Source organism: Lampetra planeri, chromosome 19, assembly GCF_965212315.1.
Source record: "Lampetra planeri chromosome 19, kcLamPlan1.2.h2, whole genome shotgun sequence".
Classification (NCBI taxonomy): Eukaryota; Metazoa; Chordata; class Hyperoartia; order Petromyzontiformes; family Petromyzontidae; genus Lampetra; species Lampetra planeri.
In genome coordinates, this window is record NC_136125.1 from 13146304 (window position 1) to 13168029 (window position 21726).

Here is a 21726-nt window from a genome sequence, read left to right on the forward strand (position 1 = left end):
ACTGTCTGTGTCTGTCACTCACTGTCTGTGTCTGTCACTGACTGTCTGTGTCTGTGCTGTCACTCACTGTCTGTGTCTGTGTCTGTCACTGACTGTCTGTGTCTGTGCTGTCACTCACTGTCTGTGTCTGTGTCTGCCACTCACTGTCTGTGTCTGTCACTCACTGTCTGTGTCTGTGTCTGTCACTCACTGTCTGTGTCTGTCACTCACTGTCTGTGTCTGTGTCTGTCACTCACTGTCTGTGTCTGTGTCTGTCACTCACTGTCTGTGTCTGTGTCTGTCACTCACTGTCTGTGTCTGTCACTCACTGTCTGTGTCTGTGTCTGTCACTCACTGTCTGTGTCTGTGCTGTCACTCACTGTCTGTGTCTGTGCTGTCACTCACTGTCTGTGTCTGTGCTGTCACTCACTGTCTGTGTCTGTGTCTGTCACTGACTGTCTGTGTCTGTGCTGTCACTCACTGTCTGTGTCTGTGTCTGTCACTCACTGTCTGTGTCTGTCACTGACTGTCTGTGTCTGTGCTGTCACTCACTGTCTGTGTCTGTGTCTGTCACTCACTGTCTGTGTCTGTCACTCACTGTCTGTGTCTGTGTCTGTCACTCACTGTCTGTGTCTGTCACTCACTGTCTGTGTCTGTGTCTGTCACTCACTGTCTGTGTCTGTGTCTGTCACTCACTGTCTGTGTCTGTGTTGTCACTCACTGTCTGTGTCTGTCACTCACTGTCTGTGTCTGTGCTGTCACTCACTGTCTGTGTCACTCACTGTCTGTGTCTGTGCTGTCACTCACTGTCTGTGTCTGTCACTCACTGTCTGTGTCTGTGTTGTCACTCACTGTCTGTGTCTGTCACTCACTGTCTGTGGCTGTGCTGTCACTCACTGTCTGTGTCTGTGTTGTCACTCACTGTCTGTGTATGTCACTCACTGTCTGTGTCTGTGCTGTCACTCACTGTCTGTGTCTGTCACTCACTGTCTGTGTCTGTGTCTGTCACTCACTGTCTGTGTCTGTGTCTGTCACTCACTCCCTGTGTCTGTGCTGTCACTCACTGTCTGTGTCTGTGTCTGTCACTCACTGTCTGTGTCTGTCACTCACTGTCTGTGTCTGTGCTGTCACTCACTGTCTGTGGCTGTGCTGTCACTCACTGTCTGCGTCTGTCACTCACTGTCTGTGTCTGTGTCTGTCACTCACTGTCTGTGTCTGTGTCTGTCACTCACTCCCTGTGTCTGTGCTGTCACTCACTGTCTGTGGCTGTGCTGTCACTCACTGTCTGTGTCTGTCACTCACTGTCTGTGTCTGTGTCTGTCACTCACTGTCTGTGTCTGTGTCTGTCGCTCACTGTCTGTGTCTGTGTCCGTCACTCACTGTCTGTGTCTGTGTCTGTCACTGACTGTCTGTGTCTGTGCTGTCACTCACTGTCTGTGTCTGTGCTGTCACTCACTGTCTGTGTCTGTGTCTGTCACTCACTGTCTGTGTCTGTGTCTGTCACTCACTGTCTGTGTCTGTGCTGTCACTCACTGTCTGTGTCTGTGTCTGTCACTCACTGTCTGTGTTTGTGTCTGTCACTCACTCCCTGTGTCTGTGATGTCACTCACTGTCTGTGTCTGTGCTGTCACTCACTGTCTGTGTCTGTGCTGTCACTCACTGTCTGTGTCTGTGTCTGTCACTCACTGTCTGTGTCTGTGCTGTCACTCACTGTCTGTGTCTGTGCTGTCACTCACTGTCTGTATCTGTGCTGTCACTCACTGTCTGTGTCTGTGTCTGTCACTCACTGTCTGTGTCTGTGTCTGTCACTCACTGTCTGTGTCTGTGTCTGTCACTCACTGTCTGTGTCTGTGCTGTGACCCACTGTCTGTGTCTGTGCTGTCACTGTTCTCTGTCTTCTGGATATTCAATTGGAATGGTCACGATCTTCCGAAATAGTTTTTCCACAGCAGCTCTATTTTGTAATAGTTGTTAGACAATGATTAAGAAACTCTGCATCTTGAATATTGTTATTTGCCATGAGTTGGCGTGTTTGCTAATCCAACAAGAAGTACGCGTTTTGTGGCGCGTTGGGGTGTGATGTTTTATTCATGAGTCTTTTTGTTTGTATCTTTTATCTGCTGAAAATTTCCACAGCATGAAATAAATCATCAGTTTGACAGACGTGTGACCATCTCATAGCAGAGTGTGTGGGAATGTGAAGCCCCTATTTAAACAAATCACAAATATTGTCACTGGAAAGATGTGGCAGAATTCCCGTGAAGAATCTCTTCTGCAACTATGCCCTGGCATGGGTTGCACAGCTCTGTGAGATTTACAATCGGATTACTTAGCTCACGATATCATTCCGATTGCACAGTTGGAATAATTCGGGGGGAAAGGTCAAACAAATACTGAAAGTTAAATGGTTCGTGAGTTTCGTCTTCTTCTGAATCGCATTCCTCACCTGCAATGACACATACTCTTATGTTTTTTCGGTAACATCACCTACGTGATTTTACCGAAAAAACATAAGAGTATGAATTCTTGCAATCACGAAAGCTTAAAATCTAGAATGCAATGACACATCCTATTTAATATCTTATTTTAATCTACCACAATTTTCCAGATTTTTTTTCTCGCTGAGCACCCAATATGCTATGCCATACAATTGTAGCTTTTATTTATCATGTACCGTCAATAGTCAACGTCATGTTTTGCAAAGTAATATCGCGTATAGCTTTTATCATAAACGTTATAAGATTCCATGACAAACACAGTGTAAGCCATGTCATTGCACTCATGTGCATAGCACTGTGTATAAAACACACACACACACTGCCCACCACTGCCTCTCTATGTAGAGAGTGCCAACACATGCACGTAGCACATTTACAATTACTCGGGGTTTGTTTTCTCTATATAAGAGCACAAATGAGAGGCGTTTGTAACACGCTGGAGAAATGATAGTGGAGTTTTGTGAACCCCATAAAATAGTGTCCAAAAGTGTTAGGAAAACATTTCCAAAAAGGGTTCCAGGTGCAGTAAGGATTGTGGACTGGCCAATCGGGATGCCCAGCGCGTGCACCCAACAGCCAATGGTGAAATATAGACACGGTATTTATGGACGCGCTCCAACACCTCTGATCCACTTTGTAACAGTTTGCGGCTGTTGCGGCGGATGGAATTTGTGCACCGGAGAATTTTATGTTGGACCTGTCTTCCTGCTAAATAAGATGTTACATACAGCTTTTTTTTTTAAACAACTCTTTCTTGTCTGTTATAAACATTGCATAGCGGCAGGGATTTATTGTCTAACTCCCCCTGACTCCTTGGCAAAAGTTGAAGAATGCGGAGATCTGCCTGCCGTCGCTTTCTGGGACGACGCCGCCTGCATCAAGTATGTTGCGAGTTTCGTGTCCATGGAACGCGACTGATACTTCATGCGCGTTCCTTGTCCAGTTCGCATTGAGCTTCGTGAACCTAGGTTACAAGTGCTGCTGCAGCTTGCGAGATGCAGCAGATATTATAGAATTAGAAAATATTGTATAAATCACAAGAACTTTCTGTAGACAAAATGTGGCCGTCCCAAATGTTTGATTGTGCTCAGGTTTTAGGGTAAATGAGTCTACCTCCGATTAGTACGCTTGGCTTCGTGCAGTGCGCAATAAGTTCTCCATACATACAAAGCGCAGGCTTCGGATTGGTGTAGCAGAGAGTTGTTTCTCCGTCCGTTGACGAGTGAGGATCATTGAATGGGCTCAGAGAGAAGTCCTCGCATCTTCGCCTTGCTTCACCTGCACCTGCTGCTCCACAGCCTCGCCAGGTGTTGCGACTGGGAGGTCCTCCTCGTGTGTGCGTGGACGTACCTCGTGGACGTACCACGTGTCCATATCTCTCTCGCAGTCCACCAGCGGCGTGTTCATTGGCACTGACATTGGAAGTGGTGCAAAAATACAAAACAAAATTCTTGAGAGAGAAAAAACTTTCAAAAGGAGGAAGATTTGCGAGGAAGTAGGGAGACATAGAATGCTGATTTTGGACACTGTGTGTCTACTAGTTCAGCTACAGATGGTGTTATTGGCAGACTACATATGCATGTTGGAAAGTATGAGAACTCTGGCAGAAATGCTATAGAAATGGTGGATTAACCAATGCTAAGATGATGAAACTATCACATTTACCAACGCCCGTGCCATGGTGTGGTCCTCGTGTTGTAGCAAAAATGTGAGTTTGCGATCGTTGTCACGTTTGGCTCATTCGGTAACGAACAGGTCCGGGTGAAGATTGTGACAGTTCAATCAACACTCCGTTCTGCTGTAGCTTTAGTGGTAATGATAGTCCCTGCCAAGTAGCAAGAGATGACATTGAGAGAGTACAACAGCAGTAAAAAAAAAGCAAATAAAATGCTTGGGAGCATTTCTTGAAATATTCAATCTTAGTCTGAGCACGTAATTGACAAGGCAAGTGTTGGCAAGACGCCATTTATCATGTCATTGTTTCATGTGCATCTGTTTACTACTCATCTTGATCTGTTTGGTCACTAGACAATGACAACACCAAGTGCAGGAGTAATGATGCTCATTATTTTTGTGTAACTTTTTCTGTCATTAACAATCGTGTTAAGGTGTAATTATCCACACACCGCTTGCACTTGGCACAGATAGCGTGGTAGAAATCAGAGAGAAATCCATATAGATTGAATGCAGTGTAGACATGGAGCATTTTGGTCACGAAATGCTTTCAGGTGCATAAAGTAGAATGGAATTCGGTACGTAATTAACTTTGATGCCAGTGAGCCTTAAGCATCCAAACATAGACATTGAACCACAACCCATGTGATCATAGACCTTTATTTTTAAAAAATACCAGCTGCTTTAAGTGCTGTATAAAATCTCAACTGCATCTTGCAGAGCACTGAAATCTATTGCAAATATTCTTCTTAACATCAAAGACCAATTATATGAATAATTGTATTTATACAGTACAATTTCACAGATCTCATCTTCTCATATCTGCCCTAACAAATTAACCTCCCACACCCGGGGCAGTATTTGTGCACGGTGTAGCTTTTTAATTTCATATGTTCACCAATCTGACCTTTTCATATTCAGTGAAATATTCGTAATGTCGTGTATGTTCACTCACTTCTCTATGTATGTTGAACTTCTTTCACACCATACGTAGCGGAGTGAAGCATGTCCCCAGGATCACAACAGTTTGCCTATCATTTTAGTCCAGTAACCTATTTATGCTCGATGGTGTAACGATCATTTTATACAGATGTTCATATAATCCGACCTTTTTCACATTTCCGCCTAAACAGCACCTCAATCCCCAGCAAGTCGGATATATGTGGCGTTGTACTCTTCGTCATCATTGCCATTGTCTGTCTTGTAGAACCGTCGTGATGTAGCCCCTTGGCATTTACAGAGTCGCGTCGAGCTTTGGCATTTCAATAACGGCATCTCATTGCACAATCGCTGTACGAAACGAGGCCGTGTGATGGAGCCCGCTGGTGGCCCCACGCTGAAGAGGGAACTAGCTCGCCATTGCCTCACCCCCCCCCCCAGCTCTGTGGAATTTTTCCGCAAAGTGTCAAATACTTCTCATCAAGCACGATGCCGGTTTTTTTTTAAATAACGGTTCATGACCACCTGTGCGCTTGCGAAGTGGAACATGAACTTATTTCAATGTTTATGAAATGTAGAATAAGTGTCTTGTTTGCCCCAGAATAATGTCAACAGAGTCCATGACCAGATCACCGGGAATTCACCGGATCTCGGAAACTAAGCCTGGGATGAGCCTTGGCCAGCGCTTCTAAAACTAAAACTATGAATACTTTCTTTTATTTCACCAGGTAAGGTCCACTGCGCTATATAGCCCTCTCTCAGACACGACCTGGCGACAAATGATAGCTCAACGAAGTTGCTTATATTCTTAGGTTTTTTTCGGTAAAGTCACGTAGGTAAAACATCAAAATTAATGAAAATAAAATAAAAACAGTTGCTTACCTTGTAGACATTACAGCATCCAAACACTCTCAACGCATGTTCCTCAATGTGAAAGGGAAACCCCGGAGGAACCGGGGAAAAATTAACGCGACCACGGGGAGAACATTTACAGGTGTCGGAGGCGAGATCGAACCCACGACCTCCTGCATATCAGGCGAAGGAGTTAACATTTCACCCCCACGGCGCAATGCACAGTGGGTGTTACCACCTGCGGGCAGCAGAGGGCACTCCAACAAGATCTATTGTTATATCGTACTGCTATGCTCCCGTGTGTATGCTCCCATCAGCCTGCAGCGACCAGCGTGGTGGAGTACGTACGGGAGCACACTCGCCATGACCCACACGGTGTGGAGAAGGCCCTGACCCCGCAGTGGACTGGCCTAGGGCCGTGCACAACATCGACACGGTGCGGCATCTGTACGAGGCATCCACCAGTTGCCTCCCTGCTGCCTCTCGGCTTGTTTTAGGAGTACTCGGAGCGGCGTGGGTGAGCTCACCAGCGGCGTGTCAGGAACAGCTCGGCCACGCTGGCGACAAGGCACTGAACACGTCGCCATCTGTTTAGGCAAGGGGCCATGTGAGCATTTAAAGAGCCCAAAGTGTAAACAAATTGTTGCGTTACATTTCTGCCTTTTGGCAAAGTGCTTCTGCTGTGTAGACAAGCAGATGGTTTTGAAGTGCTGAATATAATGAATGTATGAACTCAAGACGCTCCACTGCATACCTCGCTAATTGAACACCGAGGCTTTCGCGAGCAATCTCACCCGACACAGCCAACGAGTGAGGCGTGTCGGGTGGTGGCGGGTTTAACGACACATTTATATATTTATGCGATCTAACCCAAAAAATACCTCTATTATGGGCCTCAATAATTATCAGTCCGGTTAAAGACATTTCCTGCATTGTCATCGTCAGCCGTGCTCAATCCACTGCTGGATGAAGCCTCCCCAAACCGTCGCCCCCTCTAACGGCTCTGCCATGTAACAATCCACCCAGCTCCTGCACGCGAGTCGATGTAATCGTTCCATCTCATGATGGCTATCTTCTTTGAGGCATTCCAGTCCTTGGTTGCCACTCCATCCATCGCTCTTCTTGGCCATCGGTCATCATCCCCTCTGGTAACGTGTCCTGCCCTAACCCGCTTACTTTTATGAGCAGTTTTAACGTTGTGTGTAGGCTGCATACGCATGCTTTCTACTCCACGTGGCTCAATAGACAGTTTAGGAGATTGCAGAGACGGCAGAGTGCAGTGTTGAAGTCGTTTAATGTTGTCACACCTCATCATCATCATCATCAGGTCTCAGCAGGAGCTGAGCTGGGGGAGTAACTGGAAGGGCGATCACCGTGGGGTCCCACAACATAGTTGTGGCTTCAACATAGTTGTGGAGTCAACATAGTTGTGGAGTCAACATAGTTGTGGCTTCAACAACACAGTTGTTGGGTCAACACAGTTGTGGCTTCAACATAGTTGTGGGGTCAACATAGTTGTGGCTTCAACAACATAGTTGTGGGGTCAAAATAGTTGTGGGTCAACAACACAGTTGTGGCTTCAACAACATAGTTGTGGGGTCAACATAGTTGTGGGTTCAACAACACAGTTGTGGGGTCAACATAGTTGTGGGGTCAACATAGTTGTGGGTTCAACATAGTTGTGGGGTCAACATAGTTGTGGGTTCAACATAGTTGTGGGGTCAACATAGTTGTGGGTTCAACATAGTTGTGGGGTCAACATAGTTGTGCTGTCGGCTGCTGCTGCTCTGGGGCTACGTTGTCAGCAGAGGGCAGTTCAGGAAAGCAACATTGTTGGACTGTACTATGCTCCAACGTCAACGCCTTCACCAGTCCACACTGACGAGCAATGTGGAATGTGGTCAAATAACCACCACGACCTGCATGGCATGGCAAGGCCCTCGTGAGGCAGTATATTTACAAACTATATTTAAAAAAAAATTACTCGGTAAACCCCACTGCGACCACGGGTAGAGAGACACGCAAACTGCAAATAGACAGGCGTCAGGGTCGGGATCGAACACACGACCTCCTGTACACCAGGCGAGGTAGTTAACATCTCACCACCGTGGTGAGATGTTAAGGACTGCACGTGCACTATATTACCTGGTAATTATCATTGCACACGATAGTTTTGTTTTATCTGATTGATCAATGCAAAGTGGTGGGGGCAAGACAGGAATAACGTTCGATGTGGCTCTTCTCATGCGTGTCTCTCAACCTAATAACCTCCCTTCATCGTAGAGCTATGTGTCGGATCACTGTTTCAAGACAGCCGTTCGTTGAGGTGCTTTGTCATGTTAATTTATTCGGATATAAGCATGCATACATTGTGTCCTTTGACATTTAGAGAGGAGAAAAAAACCTGTGTATAAATATGTTACTGTTAATGTCGTGTTTGCTTGTTAAAGGCAGCCCTGTTTCTGAAACAGGCTATAATCTGTTCCATATGTCCCCGACTAAAGAAAAAACAGCTATTCCGATTGGCGTATTGTGTGCACTGTGTTTAGCAGAACGTTCCTTTGCCATGGTTTTTTTTATATTTGGCATATCCCGCGGGACAACCGTAAGTGAAGAATGATGAAAGCAAAATGGTGTTCAGAATTTTGATTATCTACACTTTAACTCAATTTCTAAAACATGTAGACATCCAGAATTTGTATTGGGGTGGCATGAATAAGCCAAGGCACAAATATATATTTTGTCGTCAATAGTGAGTTGCCTCCTTAAGCAGATTAATGTATTTGAAGAAGCCATACAAATGTATTATTGAATATTATTATTGAATATTATTATTGAATAGCCCCTTGTCAAGGACAAGCTTGGCTTTGACTTTAACATTTGTACCACGACCATTTAAATAATATATGTAAGTAAAAGACGTTGCTATTTTGAATAAACATTGTATAGTCATGCATTATAATGAAATCGTAAAGCAGAGACCACGTGTTTATTTTACAGTGCAATTTCAGGATTTACTACTTCTGAATTATAATAATCTGATTTGAATAACATTGCCATTTTTCACCTTCTACAATTTGTCACGTTCTTGCTGACGATCACATATAGGATTACATTGAATGTAATATAGTATTACATTGCATGTAATATGGCTACATTTATTTATAAGTATATGTGTTGTTTAGTAACTTCATTACTTTTTTCAAAATGTCAGTTATCAAAATACGTGCTTCAATTCTTAGTCCGTTTTAAACATTCTGTACAATAATAATTCTGAATTATGTGTTTGCTCATTCTTACGCAATGCAAGTTAGATTTCTAGGAGGCTCAATGGGACACATGGTGTGCTGATAGCTCCTCCTCTTTTTGTCAGCCACACCCACTTTTACATAGACACGCCCACTAAGCAGCTCGTCCTGCTCACGGCGGTGACCTCACTCTGCAGAGACCCCGACTGGCAGCCCCGCCCACTTCTCGGCTGCCCCCCCTCTTCCCCCACATCGTGAGTCGAGTGTGAGGCAAGACGACTTCAAACTGGGACAACATCCCTGGATGAGGGTCTCGTCGTGTTGCGTGGGTTGTGAAGGTTGGCCATACTTCACCATACTTGTCAGTGCGGGTTGGTGAAGGCAGGGAGCATAGACTCGGGTGCATAGAAGTGCAGTACAATGATGGTCATGGGTTTATTTTTAAACAATGATATAGAGCAACGTAGCTTTTGTTTCGTAGCGTTTTGTATATTAATATGTTGCTTATCACTGGATGGAATTTAATCTGATAGAATGAAGTGATCAAGATATCCTGTGGCCGAAATCAAATGTATTGCCTAAATGAGACCAATGTCCTCGGCTTTGATTCTTGACACTGTTGCGTCACGAGGGCTGTAGAATAATGAGAAGTCGTGCTGCCCTGGTTACACACCCTGGCAAAGATGGCCCAACGAAAACAAATGACACCGCTGCGTTTAGAAGTTAGAACTGCCTGCTTCGGCACGTAGTGATTTTACGAGCCTGGGTTCTGTGCGGGCGATGTTTTGTTTGTTCGAATACTCCGAGCAGACGATTATTTAGTTCACCAAAGACTGCCCTTAACAGATGTGGCACTGTAGCAAGTTGGAATAGTGCCTGGTGCCAATATGTCGTTTTCCTCTTGAAGATAACGGTTCTGCAGTTGCTACCCCCAGCATTGCACCGCAAGCCTTCCTGTGTGCCCCCACGTGTTTCACCATCGCCAGCTTGCAGAGATTTAGTGCGCCAGGTTAACAGGCTCCACATTGAGTCGTTAATCAATTTAATCTGCTGAACAAGATATATATTGCTTTGTGAAACATGCAGCGCTCAACCATCTTAGGCGTTGCATTTATAATGGGGGCTTGTTACATAGAAAATGAGGTCGGCTCCAGCCACCGTTTGTTCCGAAGTTAGGCAGCGAACCAAGCGTCAATAATGAATAACACCTCGCAATAGAAGTGTGCGAAGCAGGCCTGGCTCCAGCTCCTCTCGGATGGGGGTATGCAATAGGAGCATCACGCGGACTCCGGACATCCTCGCAGCGCCTTCAGGCTGACCATTGAACAAAGACGGTGGCCACTGCATCGCGATGCGCTTTCAGATGCGCTTCTGCGGCCGTCTGGAACGCTCTTCCGATATTAGGAAGCCACTGGAGCTATACACTTTTAAAGCCAGATTGAAAACTCATTTCCTTCGAACTTATGTTGTGTTTGGTTTGTTGTCCTTCCCCCGCATCTCCGATGAGCACGGTTGGCTACGTACAGTCCGAATTCAGTTCAACATCGCACATACAAACACTAGAGCGGTTGTGTGGGCCACCGTAACGGTGATGTACCGCTAACGAGAGTGGGCTTGAGTGGGCCACAGGGACGTTTCGTGGTGCGCGGCCCACCTCAACAAGCGCAGCGTGTGGGGGATAACCGTTATTGAGTCAATTCGGGGATTTATAAAGACCCATTGTGACGAAGTTATTACGCGATGTCAATTACCTGTATTTGCACAATCCTGATTAAGCTGGTTGTAATCACCAGCGAAACGTCGTACTCAAATTGTAAATGTTGTGGGTGTCCGCTCCAATACACCGGGCTTCAGAAGTAGCGACTAATTGGCGCGTTTTGGGTGGTGGGAGGTTGACGACACATTTATATTGACGCAGTCTCACCCACAAAAACCTTTATTATGCGGACTGTATATCATTGCTTTTCTGTATTCCAAATACTGCAGATTGCTGTGCTGTAGTTGTAAAACTATACTTTTAAATTGAATAAAGTATACAGTATGTTTCATATTAGTGATTTAATACCTAATGTATGACTGTGATGTACTTCAAAGCTCTGTGTAATCATATATTATTAATAGTCTTGCACTTCAAATGTGTTTGCATGCCATACTTGAGGAGCTGTACGTTCAGATATACAGTACAGTATATCTACAAGTCACTTACATACCACTATTAATGGAAAACATTTCAGTTATTTTGATTAGTTTGAAACCTGTGAATGGAGCCATACAAGATTAACTTCCCATCGTGCCAAACCTCGTCGGCCATAATGGGAGCGGTGCTTAGCCAACATTGGAGAAAGGGGGCCTCAGAGGTCCTCAAACAGAGACGCGTTGTGATGCGAATATGGAAATCGTACATTCGCAAGCATTAGTTCTGCTCTTGAGCAGGGGACACAGCGCTCTGGGCATTTCTTCGTCATTGTAAGTTGGAGTTTTACGCCCCATCTGAAGCATTGGGTTAATATTCTGCACGATGCACGATACATTTAGCGTTCACACTGCCAGTTTTTGTAGTAAAGTACAAGACTATATTATTATTGGTACATTTTGAGAAGAGTACATTTTGTCAGTGTCCATCAAGCAAAACCTCTGTTCCAGAAATAAGACAATTATTTTTAAATGACTCTGTTGTGTGATTCGTTAACTCCATATAACACTGTCAAGCCTAAATTCTGAACGTGAATCTCTTCTTGGAAACGGGAATATCAATATGAGATGGAGACTGCTTCCTCGCTTCACATCCAAGCAAGGAAAGTGGCTGCACATAAGATGAATGCCGACAAAGAATTCTGATAGAATTTGTGGATGCTATACCGGGGCACTACCAGACACCTCCTCGCATTTCAGGCATCGTTTAAAAAAAGGTAATGACTACACTTTTTGTTTCATTCTCATATGCTTATGATAGTTCTTACGATGATAGTTATCAACGGTTCTGTTACGTAGTTGTACATTGCAGCTGAAATAACGCATGCTTTTCTCGACCAAGTGGCTTATGAATGTCACTCATTTCAGCCGGTAAGGCTCCGTTGAGCTCAGCATCTCTGTTACAAGGATCACGACAGCCCACACCTTTGGCAGTGTCGGCAGTTACATGACATTGTAGGGAGGGGATGTGCAAACTCACAAGGGCAAAAACAAACATTCGTATGAAACATGCAATTTGTTGTAAACGTGATTCAAGAAATAAGATATATTGTCTTTTAGCTTCCTTTAGCTCACTCGCAAGGGCCGAGTGAAGTTCCTGTCCCGTTCCTCTGAGTCATGGAAGCTTTACAAAGCCCTTCGAGGGCTCGTGCATAACCTCGCTGCCGATGGCTGTGATATAGAAAGCAGTGCCACGTCCAGGTTCCAGACAACCGTAGCAAATCGCAGCCGCCGCCTTCCTGCCATAAGCCCCTTATTCATGTAGCCCCCATTACACTACATTCTGTAACATTGCATTCTGTAAGATTACATTCTGTAAAATTGCTTCTGGCGGCTCTCGTTATCGAACATGTAATAGTGAACATATCAAAACATTTGTTTGCAATTCGATTGACAACAATGTGCAGTGCTGGAGATATCTGAAAAGGAATGCTAAATAATACTCTGTATTGGAGCATTTTGTCCGTGTGTGTGAACCTCTGCTGCACCAAGACAGTGCAGAGAGTTACGGTCATTTAAATTAGACGTCATCGTTTGCAGACTTGCCGTGTGTGCTCGAGTATGCCACAGCATGCACGCTCTGTTTAGAGGATGGTTACACATGTTGCGTTTGTGTTTTCTACTTTGTACAGCCAACAGCCTAAAGTTCAGTTAAGAGTTTTGTTAAAAGTAAAACTCCTCCCATGCAGTCATATTACCCACGACTAATACTTCAATTATCCGTGGCAGTGTTCATCCTATCATCTGCAATTTGTTTCAGGCAGTTATTTGAACACATTTGTGGATAGCCCCACAGATAATTATTGGATCCACGATGTTTGTTCTCCACATTGCTGCAGATACATTTCTATATTCTACTTGAATATGTATTATTGCCTTCCCTACGATGGGCACTTGATGTTTTATCGGAATGCACAAACTAAATTTTAGAAATGCATGGAAATGCATCTTCTCAAAGTACAATAGATTATTATTAGTATGTTACATTATTAATCATGGATGAGAGAGGCACAATCGCTTACTGGCGAGCGCACTGCGCTATGAACTCCGAGACCTGAGTTTCACTCCCACTCACGGCCAACATCAGTGGCGAGGGATGTCTGAGCTCGTTCAAGCCACTTCCCACTCCTCCCAACAGCACCAATCGGCATTAGCCTAGCTTGGTGAAATATGGTCAAACGACCCCGACGAGCAACACGGCATCATGCGTTGGATTGAATGAAGGTGAAATTAATTCATGTGCATTGATTTCGCTTTTTTGCATAATACAGTACGGTAAAATAGTTGTCGTATGGTTAAACTCCTTCTCTTTGGGTCTTCGGTAAGTCACGTAGATAGAAAAATAATAGATCACGACGTTTCCATCGCAACACAGGCGATCGTCTGTGTTGATGTGGGGCAATACTATTTGGGAAGATCCTATTGATTAAAATCCGCAAAAATAACTCCTCTTATCTAGCCGTGGATGAATGCAAATACATGTATTGATATGTACCACGACTCTGGTTCTCCATAAAACAGGTGCAGTTAGGAGGATGAATTTGAACGCTCGGAGTGACGACTTCCAAGTGACTATTATCTGCCAAATATTGTGGATAACAGGAAAAATCGTCCCAGCAGGAGTTTTCACTGATAGATTCACGGCTGTAGATAATAGGTGTTGCAGATCATTTGCATCGCAGATAACTGACATTTCGCTGCGCTGTTTGACGTCGTGGGCCACTTGACCCCAGGCCATGCACACAATCACGCTTTGACATTTTTTGTTGCAATGCTTTCCTGCTGAGTTCACGTTCCAGGGCTAGCTCGCCATTTGCGGAATGCGAGTGCTCCATACTTGCTTCATGACACTGTCACACTTTAGTGAGTGTGAAAATGCTGGCATTGTTTCATGGCATTCCCATACAAGCTTATATATGACATTTTAACGAGCTAACTTCTTACACATTGCAACAAAATGTATCGTACTGCCATTTGTTTCATTTCAACTTGCATTCAGGACCTTCCTCCTCACTCTGTAAAAGTATGTGTATACATGCACATTATGCAGTACCATCCATTTGCAAGCGTTTGCACTTTCAAGAATGCTTACTCTGTTCATTATTTCCGTGGTATATTCAGTCAAAGGGTTTCTTTGTTTAGGGTTGTATTTGTTAAGGATTTGATGCGTTCAGGGTTTTATTAGTTTTTTAAAGGCGTGAGTTATTCTCTGTAGAGCCTTGTGTAAATTGCAGCGTGTGTGAAATCACGTTTAGGGGTGCAGAGCAGAAACGATTTGGGGATCCATCTATCATTTGGTAAAACCCGAGTGAGATGACAGAAGATATAGAGACAAGAAATGTAGTAAGATAACAGAAGAAAGATGCAGACAAGATAGAAATTAGCGAGATTATGTGTTTTACTGTTAATTACATTGTTATGTTTATTGGTATTTCAATTGAGCTGATATTTGATGCATCCATATATCTTCATGATTCCAGCAGCCCTTTAGTTTGTTGGGGCCCTAAGCTATTACTTGGCTCGCTTGTGGCTAGCGCCACTGCTGCGCCACAGTAGTGAGATGTTAACTCCCTCGCCTGGCGTGCACGAGGCCCGAGGTTCGATCCCGACCGCGACGCCTCTTGATTTGGATTTTGCACCTTCTCCCCGTGGTCATGTGGATTTTTCTCCGGGTCCACTTTGTTGAGCTCTCATTTGTGGCCAGGTCGCATCTGAAAAAGAGCTACATAGCTCAGTGGGCCTTACCTGGTTAAGTAAAACATAGTCCTACTGCAATGTGTTTCGTGTCAATGGCTGAAATGTAAAAGCGGGAATTCCTTCGTCATGGCCTGCATTGCGGCTCATTTCCCAACTCTAGTTGGATTGCACGCGGTTGCTGCAAGAAGCAGCAGTGTAGCCTACGCAATTACATGCATTCCTGATGTGAAACGGGTTCACGTGTAACGGGTTCACGTGTAACGGGTTCACGTGTAACACGCTTAGACGGATGGAGGGGGAGTTGCACAGGGACCCTGGGTCGGCCTGCCACGTCGGGGATTCATTGCCTGGACCCAGGTCCAGCAGTGTTTAGGATTTCTTGGGGATTCGGACAAAGAAATGCTTTTTGCAGCACAATTGGTGGCCTTTAATTATTTATTGATGCACATTTGCCGTGTTGTTTATGTTGCTTTATGGGCATGGATAAAGCTTTGTGCGGAGTATTTCATCGGAAAACCAGGAGTTGTTTGATATTTTTGTTCAATGCATCTTTAGAGAGGCCAAAGAAAACAGCGACTGAGTCATGAAAAGGGAGTTATTGTTTACAATACCAGTAAATATTTGCCAAATTGATTGTAATATCACTTTTGGTCAAAGCCTTAACGTATACAGTATGGCCTACATGTAATAGCACGAATGGTAGAACATTGACAGTTATTTGTATAAACAAACCGTGACGTGGCCCCAGTGTCTCCAGTGTAGAGCATGCACAGTTACTCTCTACATATCTACACCGCGATGTGAGGGAGTGGGGGCACACCGCGCTCTCAGCCCGGCGACCTGAGACCGAGTCCCAGCCAAGACCAACATCAGCGGTGGTTGATATCTGAATCTGTCCTCTGGGTTCACCCCATTCCACCAACTTTGCAATGAGCAGCATATGCTGAAGGGTGGTCATACAACCCCCATGACTCGGCACGGTGGGGGAAGGCATTCACTGAGCACTAGATTAGCAAAGGATTGCCAGTAAGTACTTAAACAGTACAACAATCACGTGGCCACCATTGGCAATCGACATGGAACAATTCCATTCCCATCCCCAGCAATTCTGTGAATTGGCACAATTTATGGAAACGATTCGAATCAATTAATTTTCTTTTAGATCGCCCCGATTCCATTTTGGTCTCGATTGCAAATTGTTGTTCACTTTATTATCCTAAATTTAATTGAATGATATGTGATGTGGGTATTGCATTTTATCAATCGTAAAAAATACATTCTTTACGCATGATTAGATTGCACGTGTCATGAGCACAAGCATCAAATTCGTGAATTAGTTGCTGTATCGTTATGGACTCGTGCATTCTTGTATTTAAAATGAGCGATTTTTAAGTGCTTTGAGGAGTTGCGCAAGGTCCAGACTGTAAAGTGGGATTTTAAAAAAGTGAATGGGTTAATAGCAAAAAACTGTTCCAATGTTTCAACTCGTGAGAGCTAAAATGGTGTATTCTGAATGAAGTACTTTGTCCCACAGCCTGACTCAGTTCAGAGCTGTCAGCTTTGGAATCGTCATTTATTTTTGATGAATTCACAGCGGTGATATTAAATTTCTCAGCAGTGCTGAGATTTTGCATGCCTTCTGTGGGGTCTAACTTCCGGTTATTCAGTCAACTGCAATTTGAGGTATGACAGGTGATGTACCCTTAACATGTGGACTTTCTGTTTCTCATTTGGTTGGGCCGAACTGTAACACTTCAAGCTTGTTATGAAATCATGATTGATCTGCATGATGTCACATCATCTTTTGGTCAGTGACAGGAATGCGTGTGTTCAATCATTCATTCCTTTTCTCCACGCAGCTTTGGTCATTGCTGTAAGTGACAGTGCACGGAGGCTGCATGTTGGATGGTGTGGATCGAGCACAATATCCAGCAAGTGATTAAGATGCGTGGCGTGGTCTCTTGATTTATTATATATAAAGAGGTGGGGGGGGGGGTGAGACAAATATTTAAAATAAATCTCTTTTGTTGAAGTAACATTTGCCACCGCCACCAGCCATGGTCAATCCACGGCTGGATGAAGGTCTTCCCAAGCAACCGCCATCCATCGTGGAACAATAAAAATCCACATAATGCCACTTGCTTTACGAATCCTTCATTGATTCACTTGTAATTCCAACTGAATTATTTAATTTAAGCCTCATGAACAAAGAATACACTAAACCTTCTTGTGTATAGTCAGCTCAGGGAATTACATTCAGCCATATGCTATACTCCTGTACGGTACCCTTAAATCACTCGTGCACTCTTGTGATAAATGTGCACCAAGAATTATGTATTTAGAACGTTGTAAATAACATACGATATTTATATTCAGACTTCATTCCATAAGTTTCCATTGCTGGATCTTTTCCAAATGCTTCGCTGTTAAAATGTTTACTTTTCAGCTCTGCCTCTTGTAGCCTTGCTGCATGATGTAATACGTAAGAAGATTTATGTTGAGTGTGGTGTAATGCCTAGAATAGACAGTAAATTCTAACATGGATTTTTTTTCTCTTTAAGATGTCCAGTATTATTGCAAATGCAGGAATAATGTGCACCGTGCTGTTGAACAGAGTTAGTGCGTCATGTTTTAATGTTGAAGGAACACTTAATGTACTTAAATGCATTGCATTTTTGCTATTTACATGTTATCATGAGATGAAGGGACTTCTATTGGTAAGCATTGTATTGTCAGGAACAGCTCACACAAAGTGATATCCCTTCTGAAGTCACTCCAGCAGGAGTCTCTTCTTCCATCACGAGTGCACATGTAAGATAGCCGATGGCCAACACTAAAGACCTGCTACTATTCTAGCAGGTAAGGCCCACGAAGCTCGAGAACTATTTCAGAAGCAAACTGGCCACAAATTATAACTCAACTCGTGGCGGCCAAGGAATGGAACACATTCACTACATTGCAGATTCGTGAGATTACAAAGGCTTTCGAAGGCTTTCATCCAGCAGTAGATGAATCATGGCTGATGGTGATAAGTGCGGTGTACGCGTGTGGAGCGATGGCTCCATGGTTAGCGTACTGAAGTATGAATGCGATGACCAGAGTTCAATTTCCGGCCACAGCTAACATTACCGACGAGTGATATGTGACCCCCTCATTGCCCCTCAAGCCCTGAAGCAACCCACACTGAGCAGCAAGTGTGAAGCATTAGAACCCTGGCTGTGTGGAGAGCGTCATCCAGCAGTGGAACGACAAAGGGGTGTACATAATGCTTTATTATGAACAATAAACATGATCATTACACACCATTTCCAACATGACTTGCTTTAGTTCAGAATTGTACTGATTGAAGTCAAAAATACATTGAATGGGATCGTTTTGTCTGAGTAGCCATTGGTGTGACTCAGCTGAGGCCATCGCCTCACTCTGGTTGCATCTTGGATGGTAGCGACTCGATGTTTCCATGCAGACATATCACCCCCTGAGCCACACGACCCCCTTCTTAATTCAGTTCTACTTTTCTAAGTAATTTTTTTTACCGTTAGTATTTATATTGTGTGAGATTTTAAGACAATTCCTAAATAATATAGTGATGTTAATATTACCATATGGATAGCATTGGTAGTGCAACAATGCACACGTCTTGACACGTTCTGTGACAAACCATGATCACTTTATGTCATGTTATATATATCCACACAATTATGGATGGACCCGCTGACAAGCCTAGATGTGACATGAAGGGTCAACCCTTGTTTAGCGTGATTGGATTCGTAAATTATCTACGCCGTGTAATTTTGGAACAATTTAAGCCTCGACACGGCCACGGACGGGGCTGATGTTCCTGCAAACGACGTCAAAGTGCCGCTGACATGCACTTCAACATCCACGTGCTTTGGTCATGCTCTGCCACGTGACAGGGCGCAGGAGACATTAAGACTGTTGAACCCTTTTAATGTCCTCCTCGGTGGCAAATGTCGAGAATGCATTAACCACTGGGCTGTTCGGCCACATGGAGCTGATGCGTGCACGCGGCTCGCGCAAGGAGGCCGCGGCTTGTACAATAATAACGCACGTGCACAGCTCCACACATGTGGCTCTCATAAAAAGTTTGATGTTGCAACTTTTACACATTTCATGTTTCAGGCATAATATTTCAAACTGTTTAGTTATTTATTTCTTGTTTATTTAATTTTGCTATATTCGTAGCAACCCAAATAATTCTCGTTCAAGCCGACGTTTCACGTTCGGACATCACAACCACTGGTGCGTGATGGTCTCTGCCAGGTTTGGGATATTTACAATTGTTGTTTGTTATTGTCTTGTTATTTATTGGGATGAAGCTTCGTCTGTTAAAGGAGGGATGGCTGGAAAGCATTGTTTTAGACCACAGTGCGCCCGATTGATGCAGGCCTCCCCACACCCCGCGTCAGTCATGGGGATTTGTTTGACTTCACCAACTCGTCGGCGGTGATTGTTGCGGATTTTCGGGAGGAAAGCGAAGTGCCCGCGGCTGGTTCAGATATCATTCGCCACTGATGTCAGCCGTGCCCGGGAATCGAACTCGAGCCGCCAGGCTCATAGATCAGTTCGCTAAACACTGTCGCTGGATATTTCCAGATCTGCTTTGAAAAGCTGAGTTGGGTTACTTTTTTTTTTAACAAATTGTACCACTTGAAACATTTCTGCAATTCCAGCTTAATTTGTTGGCATCCTTTGCCATTTTTTGGGACTTAAATTACAAACTGAATGTTAAAGAGCAAGCACAGATACCGTGTCCATCTATTTAAGGAGGCTTGCGATGAGGAGTGAGTGAGTGTTAGGTGTGTGTGGGAAAGGGAGTCATCCATTACAAGAAGCAAAGTGTTGGCACGAGGCTGTCGTGACGTTACTCGAGTTAGATTTATAGACGTTTCATTAAACGTGAAACATTCAACAGATCCAAATGACATTGCGGAACGATCGTAGAAGCGGTCCCTGAAGCATCTCGTGGTGACGGCTGTTCCCTAGGGGTGCCGCTGTACACGCCAACACTTTAACCTTCCACATTTGGTAACCACTGCTTGGGAACATTTTGAAAACACTGTTTGGATACTTTGCCCTTGTTTAGCCAAGTTTGCGCTTGCTATTGTTCACAACCGTTGCTATTTCCCAGCCTCGCGTAGACAGGTGAATGTTCCACGTAAAACACGCGCCACATCAAGGCGCATCAATTACTCCGGGTTGTTTGTACATGTTTATGAAACGGCCATCGTTTGTTACGTGTGGTCGTGAAGGTGGGCCAAATGGCGATTGGCCCAAGTGCGCTCGTGGCAGGGCCCCGCTCCCCGCGGTGTTTATACAGCGCCTTGAACGAGATCTGTGGGAATTCCGAGATGTTTACCCACCGCGTGTGGGGCGGGCACGTGGCTTTCTGATTTACCCTCTCGCTCTCTCTCTGACGTTGCCGTCGCTTGTTTGTGTTTTACAGAAATCGAGCTGAGGGCAGCCTGCGATTGGTTATGCGCTGCAGGATTCCCGCAGTATGCTCAGCTCTATAGAGGTGCGTTTGGGGGTATTGTGTTTGTCAAGTTCAGCTCGCTCCCGCGTCAAATCCAAACTGCAATTCAGCTCCATAACTTTGATCCCTTCAATTGAACTTCTGCTAATTGCGATTAGTCCATGGCTCTACATGAGGGTAAAGGAAAAGGTGCAGTCACGCAAGCGAGTGCTCATGGCACTCCTGTCAGAAGGCCTGCTTTAGAGGGAGCTGTAGGGTATATATGGTCAGGTAAGGCCCCCTTGCCTATATTGCTATTTTTCAGAAGCGACCTGACCACAAATGATAGCTCAACAAAGTGGCTTATGACGTGGAAATTTATAGCAGCCAAATACTCTAAACATGTGATGTTGATTCTAAATGTAGAGGGAAACTCCAGAGGACCCATAGAAAAATCCACGCGGCCATAGGGAGAACATGCAAACTCCGTATATATACAACAGGCGTCAGGGTCGGGATCGAACCCACGACCTCCTACGTGCCACGTGAGGCAGTAAACATCTCCTAGCCACCGTGGCGCCCTGCAATATTCCTCCACAAAGTGCTCGGTGAAGCTTAATGCAACGTTACACTGCATAATTCTTGTGCGTGGCATTCGGACATTGCAGTCTCGTAGTCTGAGACGTCAACTACCCCCAACATAGTCAGCGACATGGTTCTCCCCCCCCCCCCATCTCTGCAGATCTGCGTTGTCCCATAGACATATCCGCGGTGCACAAGGACCACGCGTATCTGGACCAAGATTCGTTTGAATCTCTGTGTAGGTAAGTTTCACTTGTTAAAAGTTGAAGGCTTTTCGTGAATACATTCTTCAGCAGTACTTGATGTATTATTATTGCTTAGACTTGTTGCAATTAGCCTCAATATAGTTTTGTCAAGAGAATCCTGATAAGTGTTTTCAGGAGGGGATAGCAATCGCTATGTGTTTCCCATTTAAGAAACTGTGTAGATAATTTGGGAAGTTTGGAAAAATGTGGACCATCACAATGGACGACTCTTCAAAAAATGTCACAGAAGCTCAGCACTGAGCGTGAAGCGGACGGTGCTTATTTTATGCTTAATATACCCGCAGTTTATTTGGTTCCACACTTAATTGATCTAAATTCTAGTT

The 21726-nt window shown here is 44.5% G+C and overlaps 1 protein-coding gene across 3 annotated transcripts in view; it reads left to right on the top strand.

Annotated features, from left to right (window-relative positions):
- The window catches only part of LOC144724156 (rho GTPase-activating protein 7-like), a 50411-nt gene that overhangs the window by 5083 nt on the left and 23602 nt on the right, over nt 1-21726 (top strand). For 2 of the 3 annotated variants that reach the window (XM_078603075.1, XM_078603076.1), the window contains exons 2-3: nt 20547-20618; nt 21298-21379. In XM_078603075.1, the coding sequence (XP_078459201.1) occupies nt 20547-20618; nt 21298-21379 (154 nt within the window). Of the gene's footprint in view, nt 1-1879; nt 3359-20546; nt 20619-21297; nt 21380-21726 lie in introns of those variants that run through there. The other variant, XM_078603077.1, reaches the window with a different exon arrangement.